The sequence below is a fragment of the Astyanax mexicanus genome, chromosome 14, assembly GCF_023375975.1.
Source record: "Astyanax mexicanus isolate ESR-SI-001 chromosome 14, AstMex3_surface, whole genome shotgun sequence".
NCBI classification, from domain to species: domain Eukaryota; kingdom Metazoa; phylum Chordata; class Actinopteri; order Characiformes; family Acestrorhamphidae; genus Astyanax; species Astyanax mexicanus.
The window spans coordinates 4,051,195-4,070,286 of NC_064421.1; the positions used below are offsets into that span (position 1 = coordinate 4,051,195).

General features: G+C 36.1%; 1 protein-coding gene across 1 annotated transcript in view; it reads left to right on the forward strand.

Moving 5' to 3' along the window:
* Positions 1–19,092, forward strand: part of gabrr2a (gamma-aminobutyric acid type A receptor subunit rho2a) — a 66,905-nt gene that overhangs the window by 22,135 nt on the left and 25,678 nt on the right. The window contains exon 3 of the mRNA XM_022673288.2: positions 15,801–15,868. Within this exon, the coding sequence (XP_022529009.2) occupies positions 15,801–15,868 (68 nt within the window). The remainder of the gene's footprint in view (positions 1–15,800; positions 15,869–19,092) is intronic.

Sequence of the window (19,092 nt, forward strand, 5' to 3'; positions counted from 1 at the left end):
ATCACAATAAATGTAATATATATATATTTTGCCCACAAACAGTTTTGTAATACTCAAGATAATCTTAGGAATACAATGATGGATGGTACTCTGTCAGAAAGAGATCAAGAGTCATGTTATTATTTAAACCCAATTAAATCACTTAAAAGATAATACATGGTTAAACCACTGATAACCAAATAAAGCTAAATTATCAAATGCTAGTTAAACCTTGTTGATTCAGACTTGAATGTGTAGGAGAATTTAATCAGGACACATCCAAACACATATACCATATACCAGACACATATACCATTATCTAGTAAACATTCTATAAAACACCTTTTTTATATAGTCAATATATATGTATTTTAAGCAAAATCTTCTCAGTGAGAAATTCCTCTCCCTTTGCTGAATGCTTAGATAAGCGGCTGGCATCGGAATTTACGACGGTGGGGGAGGTTGGTGAACAGAGAGCAGAGAGTCTCACTTACAAACGGTCAATGGAATTTCCAAGCTTAGAACATTTCTCTTAATTTCATTAATCTTATTTCTAAGTGATTGCAGAAGTAACTAGGCACAAACCCCTAAATTGGTACAACATTTGGTGAATTAACAATTTCCAAGGCATTAATTAAGTTTTGACACTCTCTTAAGTCCGCAGTCCCGTCCTAGTGATGCAAATGTTGCAAATGTGTTGCAAATGTTCCAAATGTTTACATTAACTCCGAGGTTTATGACTTGGAGGAATGTAAACAGAATTTTACCCTAAACTCGCATTTAGGGCTCTCGGGCGAGGCTGAGTGAAGAAATAGTCAGTAAATGTCATTTTGAAATTTAAGGTTGTTTGAAAAAAAGATTACTCCAAGGTTTTTTTTAGAGTGTTCTGGGGGTTGAAGTTCCTTATAGACCATAAAGTGGGGGTAGTGTGTGTTTGTGTCCAAGCAATGAAGAAATCCTCTGGTTAATCCACTACATGGATTTAGTGATATATGTCTAGACAGATAATGATGTAATAAATAAATCTGAATAGTGAAGCTTTAATGAACTGTCAGTTACCGTGGAAACAATATCACATTCCTTAGTGTTGGGTAATGAGAATACAGTGATTGGAAATGTGTGAGTGTGTGTGTGTGTGTGTGGACGCATGCTGTTTTATTATTATGGCCTGTATTTTCCCGCTGCTCTGGGTTCTCCTTCTGTTCAGTTCTGGTTTATTCAGTACTGTGAGCTGTATCAGGGTAAATGAGCAGATCTCAGGGCTTTTTCTTGGTCTGGGCGCAGATGGCTCATCTAGTGAAAAGCTCCTCAGGTCTTCCCTCCAGCTGGGCAAGGGGACTTTTTTTTTCGTTTTTTAATTTTTATCCCATTTTTATCCCCAATTTACAAGGCCAATTACTCCCCCTATCACTAGTGATGCCCCAACACCAGGAGGGTGAAGATTAGCACACTCCTCCTCCGACACTTGTGAGGTTGAGTAGCATCACAGCGCTAATGCTCGAGGAAAGCTCAGCGACTCAGTTCTGATACATCAGCTCACAGACGCAGCCTTGTGCTGATCCACATCACCCTAGGAGTGATGAGGGGAAAGAAAGAGCACCATCTACTGTACCCACCCACCCAGAGAGAGAGCAAGGCCAGTTATGTTCTCTCAGGGCTCCGGCAGCTGATGGCAAGCTGCATGACTGGGATTCAAACCAGCGATCTCCCGATCATAGTGGCAGTGCTTTAAACCACTGGACCATTCAGAACCCCTGAATAAGGGACCTTTTTTGTTATGGGGATTCTCGATTATGGCAGATTGTAAGGTGTGTTGCGATGCTTATTGCTATCTTGCTATCTTACTATCTTACATTGCTATTTATAATTAAAGTAAGTGATTAAATTGGCATTCTATATTATTAACTTTAAAAAAAAACTTTTTCCAGGATTCTATTTTATACAATATTACCTAATTACAATTACTTAATCTATACAATATTACTAAAATTTAAATAAACACACATTCAGATATTTACATAATCTCAAAGATTTATTTTGTAAACAGACCAAGTCTCACTGTCTCAACACACGGATGTCATGTAATACATTCTTTGTGTATGTAGTATACTAAAAAGAATGCATTACATGCCATCCATGTGTTGAGACAGAGTAATATGTGTGTTTTAACTAAAATATTTAAATTTCAGGAATTATATTATATTATGTATAATAAATTATTTGAGTAATATTGTATAAATGAAGTAATTGTAATTAGGTAATATTGTATGCAGTAATGAAGTAAAGTTTACTAAAAGAAATGATTGACTGAAGTTCAGTTCACTTATTTACTCTATGTAACATTTAAGTCTTGAAACCGAGTTGAAGTTACTTAAATTTATCTGAAATTAAATTTACTTAAAAAAATCAAGTTTAGAAAGTTGCGAAACGTTTTTTAGGTACATTTTCATTTTTTTCTCATCTTTATTTCAGTGCGTACTCCTCAGTCCAGCACAGCTTTGCAGCGCAGATATGTCCAGTTACAGCTGAATTCATGCAGGATCTACTGTTAATTTAAAGGCCTATGCAATCTTTATTTTTTTAAATGGTTTTAAATAGTATTTTTTGGCTTTGGCTCTACATAGACCGAGAAAAACAGGGAGAAAAGCGTCTTTTCTCATGCTTTTTTTTTTTGCTTATTTTTTTTCCTTTAAGAATGATGTAACTAATGAAAGTTGCTTGTTTGGCAGCGTGACAGGGTGGTACCTTGGGGAATAGCGCTGGTATCGGCGGGGGGCCGATAAAATAGGCGATGGGGATTAAAATAGCCCCAGCACTTTTTTACAAGGAATCCAGTCTGTCAATAAAGATGCCACAGATGTGCTGCAGTCAGTAGCTGTCGTACTGTAGGAGGCATGCTGGGAGTTCACCGTGTGATGTAATCCGCCGACTGCAGCCTCGCCGTCTTCTCTCTGCAGCCCATTCCGGGCCTGAAAAGCAGTTTTATCCACTTTTTAACAGGAGATTCATCATTTAGAGCCTCCCAGACTCCTCCAGACTCCTCTATTCCCCGGCTAGACGACTAATTACCGCGGCTCAGGTATGAAGTGTCGCTCTCTGCAGGAGCCCAGGGTATTTTTGACTTCAGAAAGCAGAGGAAACGCTGCTGCAGCATCATCAGCATCATCAGCAGCAGCAGCATCCGCAGCATCCACAGCGGCTGCAGCGCAGGCCTAATCCTCCAGACAGATAACCAATAGTGCATTAAGCTTATGGATAATCCTCAGAGAGGGGAAGCACCTCTACGGCTTCACTTACACACCGAGCGGAGCATTCTCTCTTCACGAATCAGAACATGATATGCATTTCATAATGTCATAGATTACACACTTCAGGGATTTGCAGACGCTGCGAGACGCTGCATCATAAGGTCCACTCTGATTCATTTTCATCTGCAGATTAAACCTCACAAGGAGCGTTATCAGATTTTAATGGAGTGTAGAGTGTATTGATATAAGTATGTGAAATGTAGGATGATATCTGGCAGATCCTCGGTCAAAAAATGGACAGAGTTGACATTATCCGACATTATCACCCTGATAATGTGTATATTGATATCAAAGGACGATGATATCCCATATATGGTGGTGCATTACAAAATTGCATGAATCAACCAAGTTATCATTAAACCATTTAGAAAGTGAACAGATTTGACATTATCCAACATTATCACTCCGATAATGGAGTATATATTGATTTTAAATAATTGCAGGTAAATTTAAAGTATGGAAATGTCTGTCTAATAAATCAACACCTATCATTAAACCATTTAGAAAATGAATGGAGTTGACATTATCCAACATTATCACCCTGATAATGGAGTCTATATTGATATCTAAGGATGACAATATTACATATATGGTTGTGCATTCTAAAATTGCAGTCATGAATCAACATAGTTATCATTAAACCATTTAGAAAATGAGCAGATTTGACATTATCCAACATTATCACTCCGATAATGGAGTATATATTGATTTTAAATAATTGCAGGTAAATTTAAAGTATGGAAATGTCTGTCTAATAAATCAACACCTATCATTAAACCATTTAGAAAATGAATGGAGTTGACATTATCCAACATTATCACCCTGATAATGGAGTCTATATTGATATCTAAGGATGACAATATTACATATATGGTTGTGCATTCTAAAATTGCAGTCATGAATCAACATAGTTATCATTAAACCATTTAGAAAATGAGCAGATTTGACATTATCCAACATTATCACTCCGATAATGGAGTATATATTGATTTTAAAGAATTGCAGGTAAATTTAAAGTATGGAAATGTCTGTCTAATAAATCAACACTTATCATTAAACCATTTAGAAAATGAACAGAATTGACATTATCCAACATTAATAGACTGATAATGGAGTATATGTTGATATCAAAGGATGACAATATCACATATATGGTGGGAATTGCAGTATAGTATTTGCAGTCATAAATCAACAAAGCTATCATTAAACCATTTAGAAAGTGAGCAGAGTGGGCATTATTCCCTGGAGTATTTATTGATCAGAGTTGTCATTATCCAATGTTATTAGACAGATAATGGAGTATTTATTGATCAGAGTTCTCATTATCCAATGTTATTAGACTGATAATGGAGTATTTATTGATCAGAGTTGTCATTATCCAATGTTATTAGACAGATAATGGAGTATATATTGATCAGAGTTGTCATTATCCAATGTTATTAGACTGATAATGGCGTATATATGGATCAGAGTTGTCATTATCCAATGTTATTAGACTGATAATGGAGTATATATTGATCAGAGTTGTCATTATCCAATGTTATTAGACTGTTAATGGAGTATTTATTGATAAGGGTTGTCATTATCCAATGTTATTAGACTGATAATGGAGTATATATTGATCAGAGTTGTCATGATCCAATGTTATTAGACTGATAATGGAGTATATATTGATCAGAGTTGCCATTATCCAATGTTATTAGACTGATAATGGAGTATTTATTGAACAGAGTTGTCATTATCCAATGTTATTAGACAGATAATGGAGTATATATTGATCAGAGTTGTCATTATCCAATGTTATTAGACTGATAATGGCGTACATATTGATCAGAGTTGTCATTATCCAATGTTATTAGACTGATAATGGAGTATTTATTGATCAGAGTTGTCATTATCCAATGTTATTAGACTGTTAATGGAGTATTTATTGATCAGAGTTGTCATTATCCAATGTTATTAGACTGATAATGGAGTATATATTGATCAGAGTTGTCATTATCCAATGTTATTAGACAGATAATGGAGTATATATTGATCAGAGTTGTCATTATCCAATGTTATTAGACTGATAATGGAGTATATATTGATCAGAGTTGTCATTATCCAATGTTATTAGACTGATAATGGCATATATATTGATCAGAGTTGTCATTATCCAATGTTATTAGACTGATAATGGAGTATTTATTGATCAGAGTTGTTATTATCCAATGTTATTAGACTGATAATGGCGTATATATTGATCAGAGTTGTCATTATCCAATGTTATTAGACTGATAATGGAGTATTTATTGATCAGAGTTGTCATTATCCAATGTTATTAGACTGATAATGGAGTATATATTGATCAGAGTTGTCATTATCCAATGTTATTAGACTGATAATGGAGTATATATTGATCAGAGTTGTCATTTTCCAATGTTATTAGACTGATAATGGAGTATATATTGATCAGATTTGTCATTATCCGATGTTATTAGACTGATAATGGAGTATATATTGATCAGAGTTGTCATTATCCAATGTTATTAGACAGATAATGGAGTATATATTGATCAGAGTTGTCATTATCCAATGTTATTAGACTGATAATGGAGTATATATTGATCAGAGTTGTCATTATCCAATGTTATTAGACTGATAATGGAGTATATATTGATCAGAGTTGTCATTATCCAATGTTATTAGACAGATAATGGAGTATATATTGATCAGAGTTGTCATTATCCAATGTTATTAGACTGATAATGGAGTATATATTGATCAGAGTTGTCATTATCCAATGTTATTAGACTGATAATGGAGTATTTATTGATCAGAGTTGTCATTATCCAATGTTATTAGACAGATAATGGAGTATATATTGATCAGAGTTGTCATTATCCAATGTTATTAGACTGATAATGGAGTATATATTGATCAGAGTTGTGATTATCCAATGTTATTAGACTGATAATGGAGTATACAGTTGTGGTCAAAAGTTTACATACACTTGTAAAAAAACATAATGTTATGGCTGTCTTGAGTTTTCAATAAGTTCTACAACTCTTATTTTTCTGTGATAGAGTGATCGGAACACATACATGTTTGTCACAAAAAACAGTCATAAAATTTGGTTCTTTCATAAATTTATTATGGGTCTGCTGAAAATGTCACCAAATCTGCTGGGTCAAAAATATACATACAGCAACAAAATTTGTCAATTTTGGTGATGTAGCGAGTTGTGTCAATCAAATTAGCTTCATGTCATGGCCTCTTCACTTCTTGTAAGTGATTCTGATTGACTACAGCTGTTGACTTCTCATGAGCCCATTTAAATAGGGCTCATTTGACCCAGTGATTAGACTCAGCTACAAAAGCTACAATGGGAAAGTCAAAGGAACTCAGTGTGGATCTGAAAAAGCGAATTATTGACTTGAACAAGTCAGGGAAGTCACTTGGAGCCATTTCAAAGCAGCTACAGGTCCCAAGAGCAACTGTGCAGACAATTATACGCAAGTATAAAGTGCATGGAACAGTTGTGTCACTGCCACGATCAGGAAGAAAACGCAAGCTATCACATGCTGCCGAGAGGAGATTGGTCAGGATGGTCAAGAGTCAACCAAGAATCACCAAGAAGCAGGTCTGCAAGGATTTGGAAGCTGATGGAACACAGGTGTCAGTCTCCACAGTCAAGCGTGTTTTACATCGCCATGGACTGAGAGGCTGCCGTGCAAGAAAGAAGCCCTTGCTCCAGAAAAGGCACCTTAAGACTCGGCTGAAGTTTGCTGCTGATCACATGGACAAAGATAAAACCTTCTGGAGGAAAGTTCTCTGGTCAGACGAAACAAAAATTGAGCTGTTTGGCCACAACACCCAGCAATATGTTTGGAGGAGAAAAGGTGAGGCCTTTAATCCCAGGAACACCATGCCTACTGTCAAGCATGGTGGTGGTAGTATTATGCTCTGGGGATGTTTTGCTGCCAGTGGAACTGGTTCTTTGCAGAAAGTAAATGGGATAATGAAGAAGGAGGATTACCTCCAAATTCTGCAGGAAAACTTAAAACCATCAGCCCGAAGGTTGGGTCTTGGGCGCAGTTGGGTGTTCCAACAAGACAATGACCCAAAACACACATCAAAAGTGGTAAAGGAATGGCTAAACCAGGCTAGAATTAAGGTTTTAGAATGGCCTTCCCAAAGTCCTGACTTAAACCCCATTGAGAACACGTGGACAGTGCTAAAGAAACGGGTTCATGCAAGAAAACCATCACATTTAGCTGAACTGCACCAATTCTGTCAAGAAGAGTGGTCAAACATTCGACCTGAAGCTTGCCAGGAGCTTGTGGATGGCTACCAAAAGCGCCTAGTTGCCGTGAAAATGGCCAAGGGACATGTAACCAAATACTAATGTTGCTGTATGTATATTTTTGACCCAGCAGATTTGGTGACATTTTCAGCAGACCCATAATAAATTTATGAAAGAACCAAATTTTATGACTGTTTTTTGTGACAAACATGTATGTGTTCCGATCACTCTATCACAGAAAAATAAGAGTTGTAGAACTTATTGAAAACTCAAGACAGCCATAACATTATGTTTTTTTACAAGTGTATGTAAACTTTTGACCACAACTGTATATTGATCAGAGTTGTCATTATCCAATGTTATTAGACTGATAATGGAGTATTTATTGATCAGAGTTGTCATTATCCAATATTATTAGACTGATAATGGAGTATATATTGATCAGAGTTGTGATTATCCAATGTTATTAGACTGATAATGGAGTATATATTGATCAGAGTTGTCATTATCCAATGTTATTAGACTGATAATGGAGTATATATTGATCAGAGTTGTCATTATCCAATGTTATTAGACTGATAATGGAGTATATATTGATCAGAGTTGTCATTATCCAATGTTATTAGACTGATAATGGAGTATTTATTGATCAGAGTTGTCATTATCCAATATTATTAGACTGATAATGGAGTATATATTGATCAGAGTTGTGATTATCCAATGTTATTAGACTGATAATGGAGTATATATTGATCAGAGTTGTCATTATCCAATGTTATTAGACTGATAATGGAGTATATATTGATCAGAGTTGTCATTATCCGATGTTATTAGACTGTTAATGGAGTATTTATTGATAAAGGTTGTCATTATCCAATGTTATTAGACTGTTAAAGGAGTATTTATTGATAAGGGTTGTCATTATCCGATGTTATTAGACTGATAATGGAGTATATATTGATCAGAGTTGTCATTATCCAATGTTATTAGACTGATAATGGAGTATTTATTGATCAGAGTTGTCATTATCCAATATTATTAGACTGATAATGGAGTATATATTGATCAGAGTTGTGATTATCCAATGTTATTAGACTGATAATGGAGTATTTATTGATCAGAGTTGTGATTATCCAATGTTATTAGACTGATAATGGAGTATATATTGATCAGAGTTGTCATTATCCAATGTTATTAGACTGATAATGGAGTATATATTGATCAGAGTTGTCATTATCCAATGTTATTAGACTGATAATGGAGTATATATTGATCAGAGTTGTGATTATCCAATGTTATTAGACTGATAATGGAGTATATATTGATCAGAGTTGTCATTATCCAATGTTATTAGGCTGATAATGGAGTATTTATTGATCAGAGTTGTGATTATCCAATGTTATTAGACTGATAATGGAGTATTTATTGATCAGAGTTGTGATTATCCAATGTTATTAGACTGATAATGGAGTATATATTGATCAGAGTTGTCATTATCCAATGTTATTAGACAGATAATGGAGTATATCTTAATCAGAGTTGTCATTATCCAATGTTATTAGACTGATAATGGAGTATTTATTGATCAGAGTTGTCATTATCCGATGTTATTAGACTGTTAATGGAGTATTTATTGATAAAGGTTGTCATTATCCAATGTTATTAGACTGTTAATGGAGTATTTATTGATAAGGGTTGTCATTATCCAATGTTATTAGACTGATAATGGAGTATATATTGATATCAGTACATAAAAAGGACAGTAAAATCTGTCTCATTACAGAATTGTATATATTTTAAGTAACATTGGAAATATTTGACAGTTTAAGCTTTTAAAAGTGAACAAATCTGTACCAAATCTTTATCTTTCTATACTCCTTCATACCATCTATACTCATCTACACCATACATAACCATCTGCTATACCCACCTATATCTATCTATACCCCTCTATACTAAATCTTTATCTTTCTATACTCACTCATACCATCTTTACCAGTATATATACCATAAATAACCATCTATATCCACCCATACGCATCTGCACATATCTATACCTATTCATGCTCATTTAAATTATCTATAACCCAGTCTATGTCCATCTATATACATACGTACCTACAATATATATGTATACGTATATATCTCCATATATACAGTGTCTCTGATCGCAGGTTATATTTAAGACTTTAGCCTGGTTTTATCTTGGTTTGATATTTGAATATTATTCTAGAGGATGAATATTAATAGTGAACAGTAAATTTTTTTTTTTATCTCTTCTGAGACGAGATATTTCAGACGTTTGCAAACAGAACAAAACAATTGTGAGCTTTTGTTTCTGTGAAACAGTAAGAATAAGGTTAATATTGCTCACCTCTTACCGCAGGAGCAGAGCAACATCCTCATTCAATTTTTATGTCTTGTTCAACTCTTGGCCGTCTCTATAGGATTGAAACGCCTCACTGATGTTAACTCGGCTCTTTGCCCTCGTCTGATCTCAGAGCATCTTCCTTACTCTCGGTTCCTCAGATCTTCGTCTCTTTTCTTGTTTCTCAGCTTTCACTCTCTCTTGAAAAGGAGATATCTTACTTTATATGGGGTCCAGGCACAGGTTTTGTAGTGATGCATCAAAATTTCATTTTTGGTTAGAACTAAAACAAGCAAAACTAAATGAAAAAATAAAAGTCCAAGAACATAATACAGTTTTCACAGGTTTTCATTTATTTTATCCTTGTTTTTTAAAAGGAAAAGGCATTTACAAACCTGATTAATATTATTTAAAATATATTGCATCATTAAGCTCTGATTTACCAAACCAGCTGCTGATATGGGGATGATATCTCCCAATATAACTAGGACAATATTCCTCTATCACTAGTGATGCCCCAACACACCAGGAGGGTGAAGACTAGCACATGCCTCCTCCGACACATGTGAAGTCAGACTCCGCCTCTTTTTAAACTGTTGATGCAGCACTACCGAGTAGCATCACAGCGCTAACGCTCGGAGGAAAGCGCAGTGACTCGGTTCTGATACATCAGCTCACAGACGCAGCCTTGTGCTGATGCACATCACCCTAGGAGTGATGAAGGGAAAGAAAGAGCGCCATCTACTGTACCCACCCAGAGAGAGAGCAAGGCCCATTGTGCTCTCTCAGGGCTCTGGCAGCTGATGGCAAGCTACATGACTGGGATTCGACCCAAACAGTGATCTCCCGACCATAGTGGCAGTGCTTTAGACCAGTAGACCACCTCCCAACAACCTCCCAACTCAGAGATGTTTTAATGATACCAGGATGTAAAACACCCCGTTTTTAATGTGAATGTGTTTTATATAGAGTATATTCCAACATTTATCTTTAATTTGTAAATATATACTTACAACCCAGAAAATAATATTATGTCTAAAACATTTGCCCATTACTATATGCCAAAAGGGTATACACAATTCTGGAAAAAAATTAAGAGAGCACTTCAGTTTCTAAATCAGTTTTTCTGATTTTCGGTCAAAAAATGGACTGAGTTGACATTATTCAACATTATCCCCCTGAAAATGGAGTATATATTTATATCAAAGGATGACAATATCGCATACAGCTCTGGAAATTTTGCTATTTATAGGTTTATGTTTGAGTAAAATGAACATTGTTGTTTTATTCTATAAACTACAAACAACATTTCTCCCAAATTCCTAATAAAAATATCGTAATTTAGAGCATTTATTTGGAGAAAATTAGAAATGGCTGAAATAACAATAAGATTCAGAGCTTTCAGACCTCAAATAATGCAAAGAAAACAAACAAGTTCATATTCATAAAGTTTTAAGAGTTCTGAAATCAGTATTTGGTGGAATAACCCTGGTTGGTTTTTAATCACAGTTTTTATGCATCTTGGCATCATGTTCTCCTCCACCAGTCTTACACACTGATTATATCCCAACCTCGATTATTATATTCCAGAGGTTTTTAATTTGGTAAAATCCAAGAAATTAAAGATTAGGAGCTCTTTTATTTTTTTCCACAGCTGTATACAGTGCAACGAATAAGTATTTATATAAATACGATTTTTTTTGTTTTTTGAATTTTTCATACTTAAATGTTACAGATTATTAAAAACATTTAATAGTTTTTTTAAGTAATCATTTCATTATTTGGAATCATGAATTCTGCTCTTTACCAAAAAATCTTGAAGGAGAATGTAATGTTTTTCTACCATTTGTGACCTTAAACTTGGATTGGTTTGAATAGATTTTTCCAACATCGTTTGAAAACAGCTTTTTATGTTTACTCTGATGTATAAATTAGTAAAGTAAAGAAATCCACAGGGTGGCGAATACTTTTTCACAGCACTGTACATCAGTAATAACATACTCATGGCTCTCACTATGTGAATTAGTGGTTGTTAACTCAGTTTAAATGAACACTTTAACATAAAAACTCAGGAAAAGGTCAGATTTGAACCTGGTGAAGCAGAGCATGAATTAAATTTAAATGTCATTCATTCTGTAATTACATGTGAATAGTTCAGCCTGAAGTACTGTAATAAAACCTAACTTTTAAAGGTTAATAGAGGCCTAATCTGTTTCCTTCCACTGCTAACAGAATCATGATGCTGGTAATCAGCAGCAGCGACTCCCTACATATGCAGCCAGACTTCTGATTAGGGCCAGAGCGAGATATGGGGCATCTCCACCCAAGGTCAGCCCAGACGATATCCGAGCCGCCGAGCGGCAGGGGGTTGATTAGTTTGGCCACATCGATTTCACCTAGGAGCTGTGTTCCTATTTAGCCTGATTCATCTGTTATCAGCCCTTGATGGCACATGACATTGAAATCGACTGCCTGCTTAGCTGAAATGCTAATGAAGTTCAGGATTATGTAACTTATCGCCATTAAATGAAGGGTTTGATATCTTACTATGACTTAATTGCTCGGCTGCAAGTGACAATTCACTCAATATCCGAAGTCATTTCTATGCTAATAAAGAAGGCTTAATTTTGTGACGAATAATCTGATGGAGGAGCATCAGAACACAGAAAACAAGTTCATATTCATGAAGTTTTAAGAGTTTTAAGAGTTCAGAAATCAATATTTGGTGGAATAATCCTGTTGGTTTTTAATCACAGTTTTTTTTTCATGCATCTTGGCATCATGTTCTCTTCCTCCACCAGTCTTACACACTGCTTTTGGATAACTTTATGCTGCTTTACTCCTGGTGCAAAAATTCAAGCAGTTCAGCTTGAACAAATGAAGGGTTTGATATCTTACTATGACTTAATTGCTCGGCTGCAAGTGACAATTCACTCAATATCCAAAGTCATTTCTATGCTAATAAAGAACGTTTAATTTTGTGACGAATAATCTCATGGAGTAGCATCAGAATACAGTTCAATATATAGTTCAACAAGTTCATATTCATGAAGTTTTAAGAGTTTTAAGAGTTCAGAAATCAATATTTGGTGGAATAACCTTGGTGGTTTTTAATCACGTTTTTTTTTTTTTTTCATGCATCTTGGTATCATGTTCTCCTCCACCAGTCTTACACACTGCTTTTGGATAACTTTATGCTGCTTTACTCCTGGTGCAAAAATTCAAGCAGTTCAGTTTGGTGGTTTGATGGCTTGTGATCATCCATCTTCCTCTTGAGGTTTTTAAACCCTTCACTGAATGATGGGTTTGATATCTTACTATGACTTAATTGCTTGGCTGCAAATGACAATTCATTTAATATCCAAACTCATTTCTATGCTAATAAAGAACGATTAATGTCATCACGGATAATCTGATCGAGGAACATCAGAATACAGAATATGGTTCTCCTAAATCATATCTTTCTATTTGTGCATATGTATCAGTTTGATCAACTATACATGTTGAGTTGAACCTCAATAATAAACGGCACGGTTTTACGAGAAATTTGCACTAATTATAGTTAGACACTCATGCCTTTGCTGCAGAACCAGGCAAACTTTTAACTCAACCTAACCTAAACTAGCTCTAACTCTAAACTTAACTACAGTAGAATGCAAAATTATTACCAGTATTTATTCATTTCCATCTATTAAATCCTTTGTTTAGCTCTATAACAGCTGGTTTTCTCGATTCTTCTTCGAGTACATGGCAGCCAGGCTGTGTGTATTTGGCAAAACAGCATTACTGATGAACTGGGGCTGAGCTGTAGTGTGGATACTGAATAAAATAGTTTGAATTTAGGATATCTTATCTTATAGGATTGAATCAATTGTGACTGCAAATTATTCACTAATATTTTTGAGGCTCAACTTAATTGATGTGTTCTTGATCAAACTGAGATGTAGAAGTTAGGATACCCTTTGACTAAGCTAAGTTGAGGTAACTAAAACTTTAAATTGCAATTTTTACAAGTTTTACAAGTTAAAATAGTTCTATAGTCCATACAAAACTGGGCGTGGCCAATACTAAGCCTTTTTTTAGTGAGATGGAACACATTCTTTGCAATGAGGACTTAGACACTGGAACTCCTTGATAGCTCCTTTGATGCTGGAGAATACGAAACCGAAACTTTACGTGAAGCGATGCACTTTAGTGCATGAGCATTGGTTTATGAGCGTGAACTTTTGGCATTAATGCCAGGATGCCAATAGGTCACATTAAAAAGCCTTAAAGGTGGCATATTATACCTTTTTTTTTTACACAAGTTAGAATATGTCTATGGGCTATAGTAGTAGTAAACATATTTATGAAGTTTTTTCTCAAAATCAGTCTCAAATAAAGATAAAGATCTCACCAGCTCTATTCTTACCAGATTTGGTTTCTTTCAGAATGAGCCGTTTAAGGGCTTTTTCACTTTTATGCAAATAAAAAGATGTTGCTGGCCACGCCCCATGTTTATGCTGAGTTTTTACCACAAACTAGTTCATGCTTAATTGCCATTGAAGCTAGAAAAAACTCTCAAAATTATTTAAAAGTACTTATTCTTACTGTATCTCCCTCATCTGTTGACTTGTTATGGACAGTAGGTATAGATTCCTCCTTCAGAAGAAGTCTGCTGGCTAATCCTGCTTTGTACAGATGTTAGTGGGTGGGGCTCATGTTACAATAAGGGAGGGGTATTAAAGTGGTTCATAGAAGCTTAAGATTCCTGACACCAAACTCTTTCAGCTGATTTACAGAAAACGGATAGAAGGATAATAGACAAGCAGACAAAAAAGTGAGATTTGCATAATATCTCCCCTCTAAGTTGGCCTGGATTTACATTTTTATCTATTATTCATGCAGATTTATGGTGGGTCAAGTATGGAATTGCTAAGTGGTGAAAATCTGACTTTAAGTCGTTCCTTTAAGTCGTCCGTGTCCGTGCGCACATGTTCTAACCCGCGCCGTTTACCCAGCAGGCCGAGCGTCTGAGTGACAGACAGTATTGTTATCCTAATCCCAGAGAAAGCAAGGGTTTATGTGCTGTACAAAAGGGACTAACAAGACAAGAGGCGTGTAAGATATCAAAGCCCGGGTTCCAGCCGAGCGCTGAGAGAACAGGGCCCGTCCCGTGAGATATGGCACCCGCTCACAGTCCCTCAGATGTCGGTGGATCCAGCAGAAAGCCTGTGTACACATCTGAACAGCACGATAGAGAAGACGATAGAGAAGATAGTTAATGATGTTTGCCACGTTCTCTTTAAAGATCTTCCTAATTACAGGCTGGGCAAGATACGGCTCTCAGCCTCCTACATCAGCAGCAGCACAGCGTGGATTCCAATGTAGGAATGGTGTTTGGATGGAGTGCAGAAACTCGATAAGCAATCAATGCATATCACATATGTGATTTTTTTTTACCATTATTCATTAATTTCCATCCATTAAACCTTTTTTTTTTTGGAGAAAAGTGTCACGAATGCAACTGTGGCCACACTGTTTTCTCAATTCTTCTTCGAGTGCATGGCAGCTAATTATTATTTTTTTAAGGCTCAACTTAATGGTTACTGTTGATCAAACTAAGATGTATGATTGTGTGGGCTTATGTACAGTAGAAACCCTTAGGATTATGGAGTCAGCCGTATTGTGGTGAATCATATCAGTCCTGAAAATCTAATATATTGAAATCTGCTGAAAGCGTTTGGTGTCAAAATGCAGAGGAAACCTGCATTGAACAAGCCTGGCTCCTCTGCTTCTCATTTGGTTAATAGCAGTATGAATGAATAATGAACGTTAGTATTAATGATTATATGTGTGTGTTTGTGTTTTAATGCAGGTCCTGCTATTCCGGTGGGGGTGGACGTGCAGGTGGAGAGCTTGGACAGTATTTCTGAAGTAGATATGGTAGGTCATACTACACGCTAGTGCTGGACGATATATATATTAAAAAATATATATATATTATTTTATTTTTTTGCCGAATCGTGATATACAATTTACAGTGGTGTAAAAATGAATTTGCCCTCTACAGATTTCTTTTATTTTTGCATTTTTGTCATAATTACATTTTTTCCGATTATCAAACAAACTTTAATACACAAACTTTAACCACAGTCCCTCTATTAGTGAACTCCCGCCCCCCAACACCGCTCTACAGAATACCTTATTCTGCTGCTCATCTGACACTCTGGACCCTATTTTAGCGACCTGTGGTGCACCAGTTAATTGAACATGGCACAGCTTGATTTAGGGCGTTTCGGTGCGTCTTTGGTATCGTAAGGGAGGAAAAATATGCCTTGTTCAGCTCAAAACACGCAAAAGTCATGAACTAATTCTCTCAACCAGTGTGGTAGTCGTCATGCACTTTAATTCAATTCAATTCAATTCAATTTTATTTCTATAGCGCTTTTTACAACAGAAGTTGTAAAGCACAGCAGCTTTACAGAAAAAAAACATGTCCACGCCTCTTATGAGCAGCACCACAGAGATGGTGACACAGTGTCAAGAAAAAACCTAAAAAAAAAAAAACAAGACTCAGTCAGAGTCAGAGGAACCCATCCTACTCGGGTAGACCCGCTCAGTACAATCAAATAACAAACGAACAACAGTACAGAGAGATAATGTAAGATAAAGCTAATGTAACAAATATTTAATTCATGAATGTAAACATGTGATGGGCACATAATGGAGAGATAATGGGATAATATAGAAACAGGTACTAATTTATCAATGTTTAAAGGAGATGAGCACATACTGTAATTGACAATGAAGAGCTATGGCTAATATAGAAAGAGATTCTGAGTGTGTTAATGTTGATCAGTGCAGGGTTGTAGAACAGGAATGAAACACAGTGGGCGGTAGAGAGCCAGGCTGGGAACATCAGGAACAGAGCATCTCCATACATGGATGGATGGATGGATGGATGGATGGATGGATGGATGGATGGATGGATGGATAGCAGGGTGATGGATTAGTTTGGACTGGATTTGTGTAAAACAAAGAATATGAAACATTCATCATCAGAGTGTGATTATCTATCTGGATCTGCAGCCTTATCTAAAGGGAAAAACATTAGTTACCAAAAGCTAAACTAAACAAGTTTAAGTCTAGACTTAAAGATTGAGAGTGTATCTGAGTCCCGAACATATTCGGGAAGATTATTCCAGAATTAGGGGGCTTTATAAGAGAAAGCTCTTCCTCCTGCAGAGCTCCTCTTTAAGAGCCAGGTGAGCTCTGACTTTGGCACGTTCGTATCTTAACAGCTCTTAAAAGAGGAAACTGAGCTGTGCGTTCACACTGTGAGGATACACCAGCAGCTCATTTAAGGGAACAGCGATGTTATTGTATTCTTTATTCTGTTTATTATCGAGTTAAAAGTCAGGTTTTCGCTCTGAGGAGCGTTTATTTGTTTGTGTAATGAGTGGGGGTGTATGCACTTTGAAGGCTGATTGTTGGCTGTTGTCAGGGTTTTAATGAGTCAGTGGCGCACTTGTTTTTCACACCGCCAAGATACAGAAGAAACACGCCAGATATTTTTATAATTATTCCTAAACTCTAACTGATAGGTGGTAAGATAGCAATGAACATTGCGATGCAATGTCTCTCTCTCTCTTTCACTTCGAAAATTCTATGCATCTCATTTCTAATAATGTCCATTTCTTATTTACTTGTTTTCTGATTTGCTCTCCGTCAGATTTGATATTCCGTTGCTTGTTGCGATGCTGTTACACTGGATTGCGTGGTGCGCGGCGCGAGAGCGTCAGGCAGATGTTTCAAAGGCGGTAGAGTGTTTGTTTGATGACGGCGCTTTGAGGATGTGTGCGCGACTCGGCTGTGCTGTTTACCCCGAACATTAAGCATATATGACACCCGTGCTGCCTGTGCATCTTTATATCTGGGCGTCTGGTGTGTGGAGCGCTTGTTTGTGTATGAATATGTGTGTGTGTGTGTGTGGGTATGAGTGTATGAATGTGTGTGATGTAACAAAGAAACCGAAGCGCCATCTTTCATCGTCCGTAATTACAGGCCACTCTGAATGTTTGCGGTTACGTAACGGCGCTGAAGAATAGGGGTTTATCAGCTTTAGTGATTTAGAGTAGTGAGAGTAAGTGTGGAGGATCAAGTGTTACATGTACTGTCTGACCTCGCACTAAAGCCCAGCAGAGAAGATGACATATTCATCTACAAGCACGGCTAACCTGTTTCTAATGACCTTTCACTGTCTGCACACACACACACACACACAGCCCTAGTGTGTGTGTGTGTGTGCAGACAAGCACTACGGCTGCATAATGTACCTTTCCTTCTACCTTTGGCGTAGGAACCAGTTTATCAAAATAAAGTTTTATTTTGAAAGATTTTCCCTCCAAAATCTCACCTTGTGTTCTCAGCTTAATTACTCAGGAATCCCTTCACACATAAACATAATCCATATATGGTTAGAAAGGGCGGAGCTTACTCTTTCTAAAAATAGTGATCACATCCCAGTGCGGTAAAGCTAAATCTACAAGAAACCCATTGAGAAAACATCTAAAAAGTGAAAACTCTCCTTCCCCAACCAATATTATTTACCTTTAGTGCTTCAAACATATTTATATGATGTTTCAAACCAAATAATATCAGTAAATAAAGACTCAAAAGTGTCCACAGAAAAAAAAGAGTGAAACTACCTGCTTTACTCAAACTAAAGCTAGGTATGGTGTGCGCACTACTTTATATAGCTTTTATTATACTAAGAAGTTATTTTGCACTGAACAATTTTATTTATTTAGACTAAAAAGTTGTGGTGTGTTTTTTCTCCGTTTTTGTTTTCAGTTCCTCTTTCAGGTCTTATAACACAGTAATTATATCAGACAGACACATGCCCTGATCTCTTTTACTCCAGAAGATATACAGCTGCTCAAAAATATAATCATTTCAAATGTAAAAGGAAGCAGAATTGCTATATTTTTTCCTGGAACAGATCATACTTTAAATATATTCACACCTGAGTGTCACGGATGACCCAGGCAGGGTGACGAGGAGGCGGACACAGGTGCAGGTAGGGCGAAATAAATAAATAATTTATTAAATAAATAACAAAGAAACACAAAGAAACAAGTAAACACGTAACAAAGATAATCAACCAA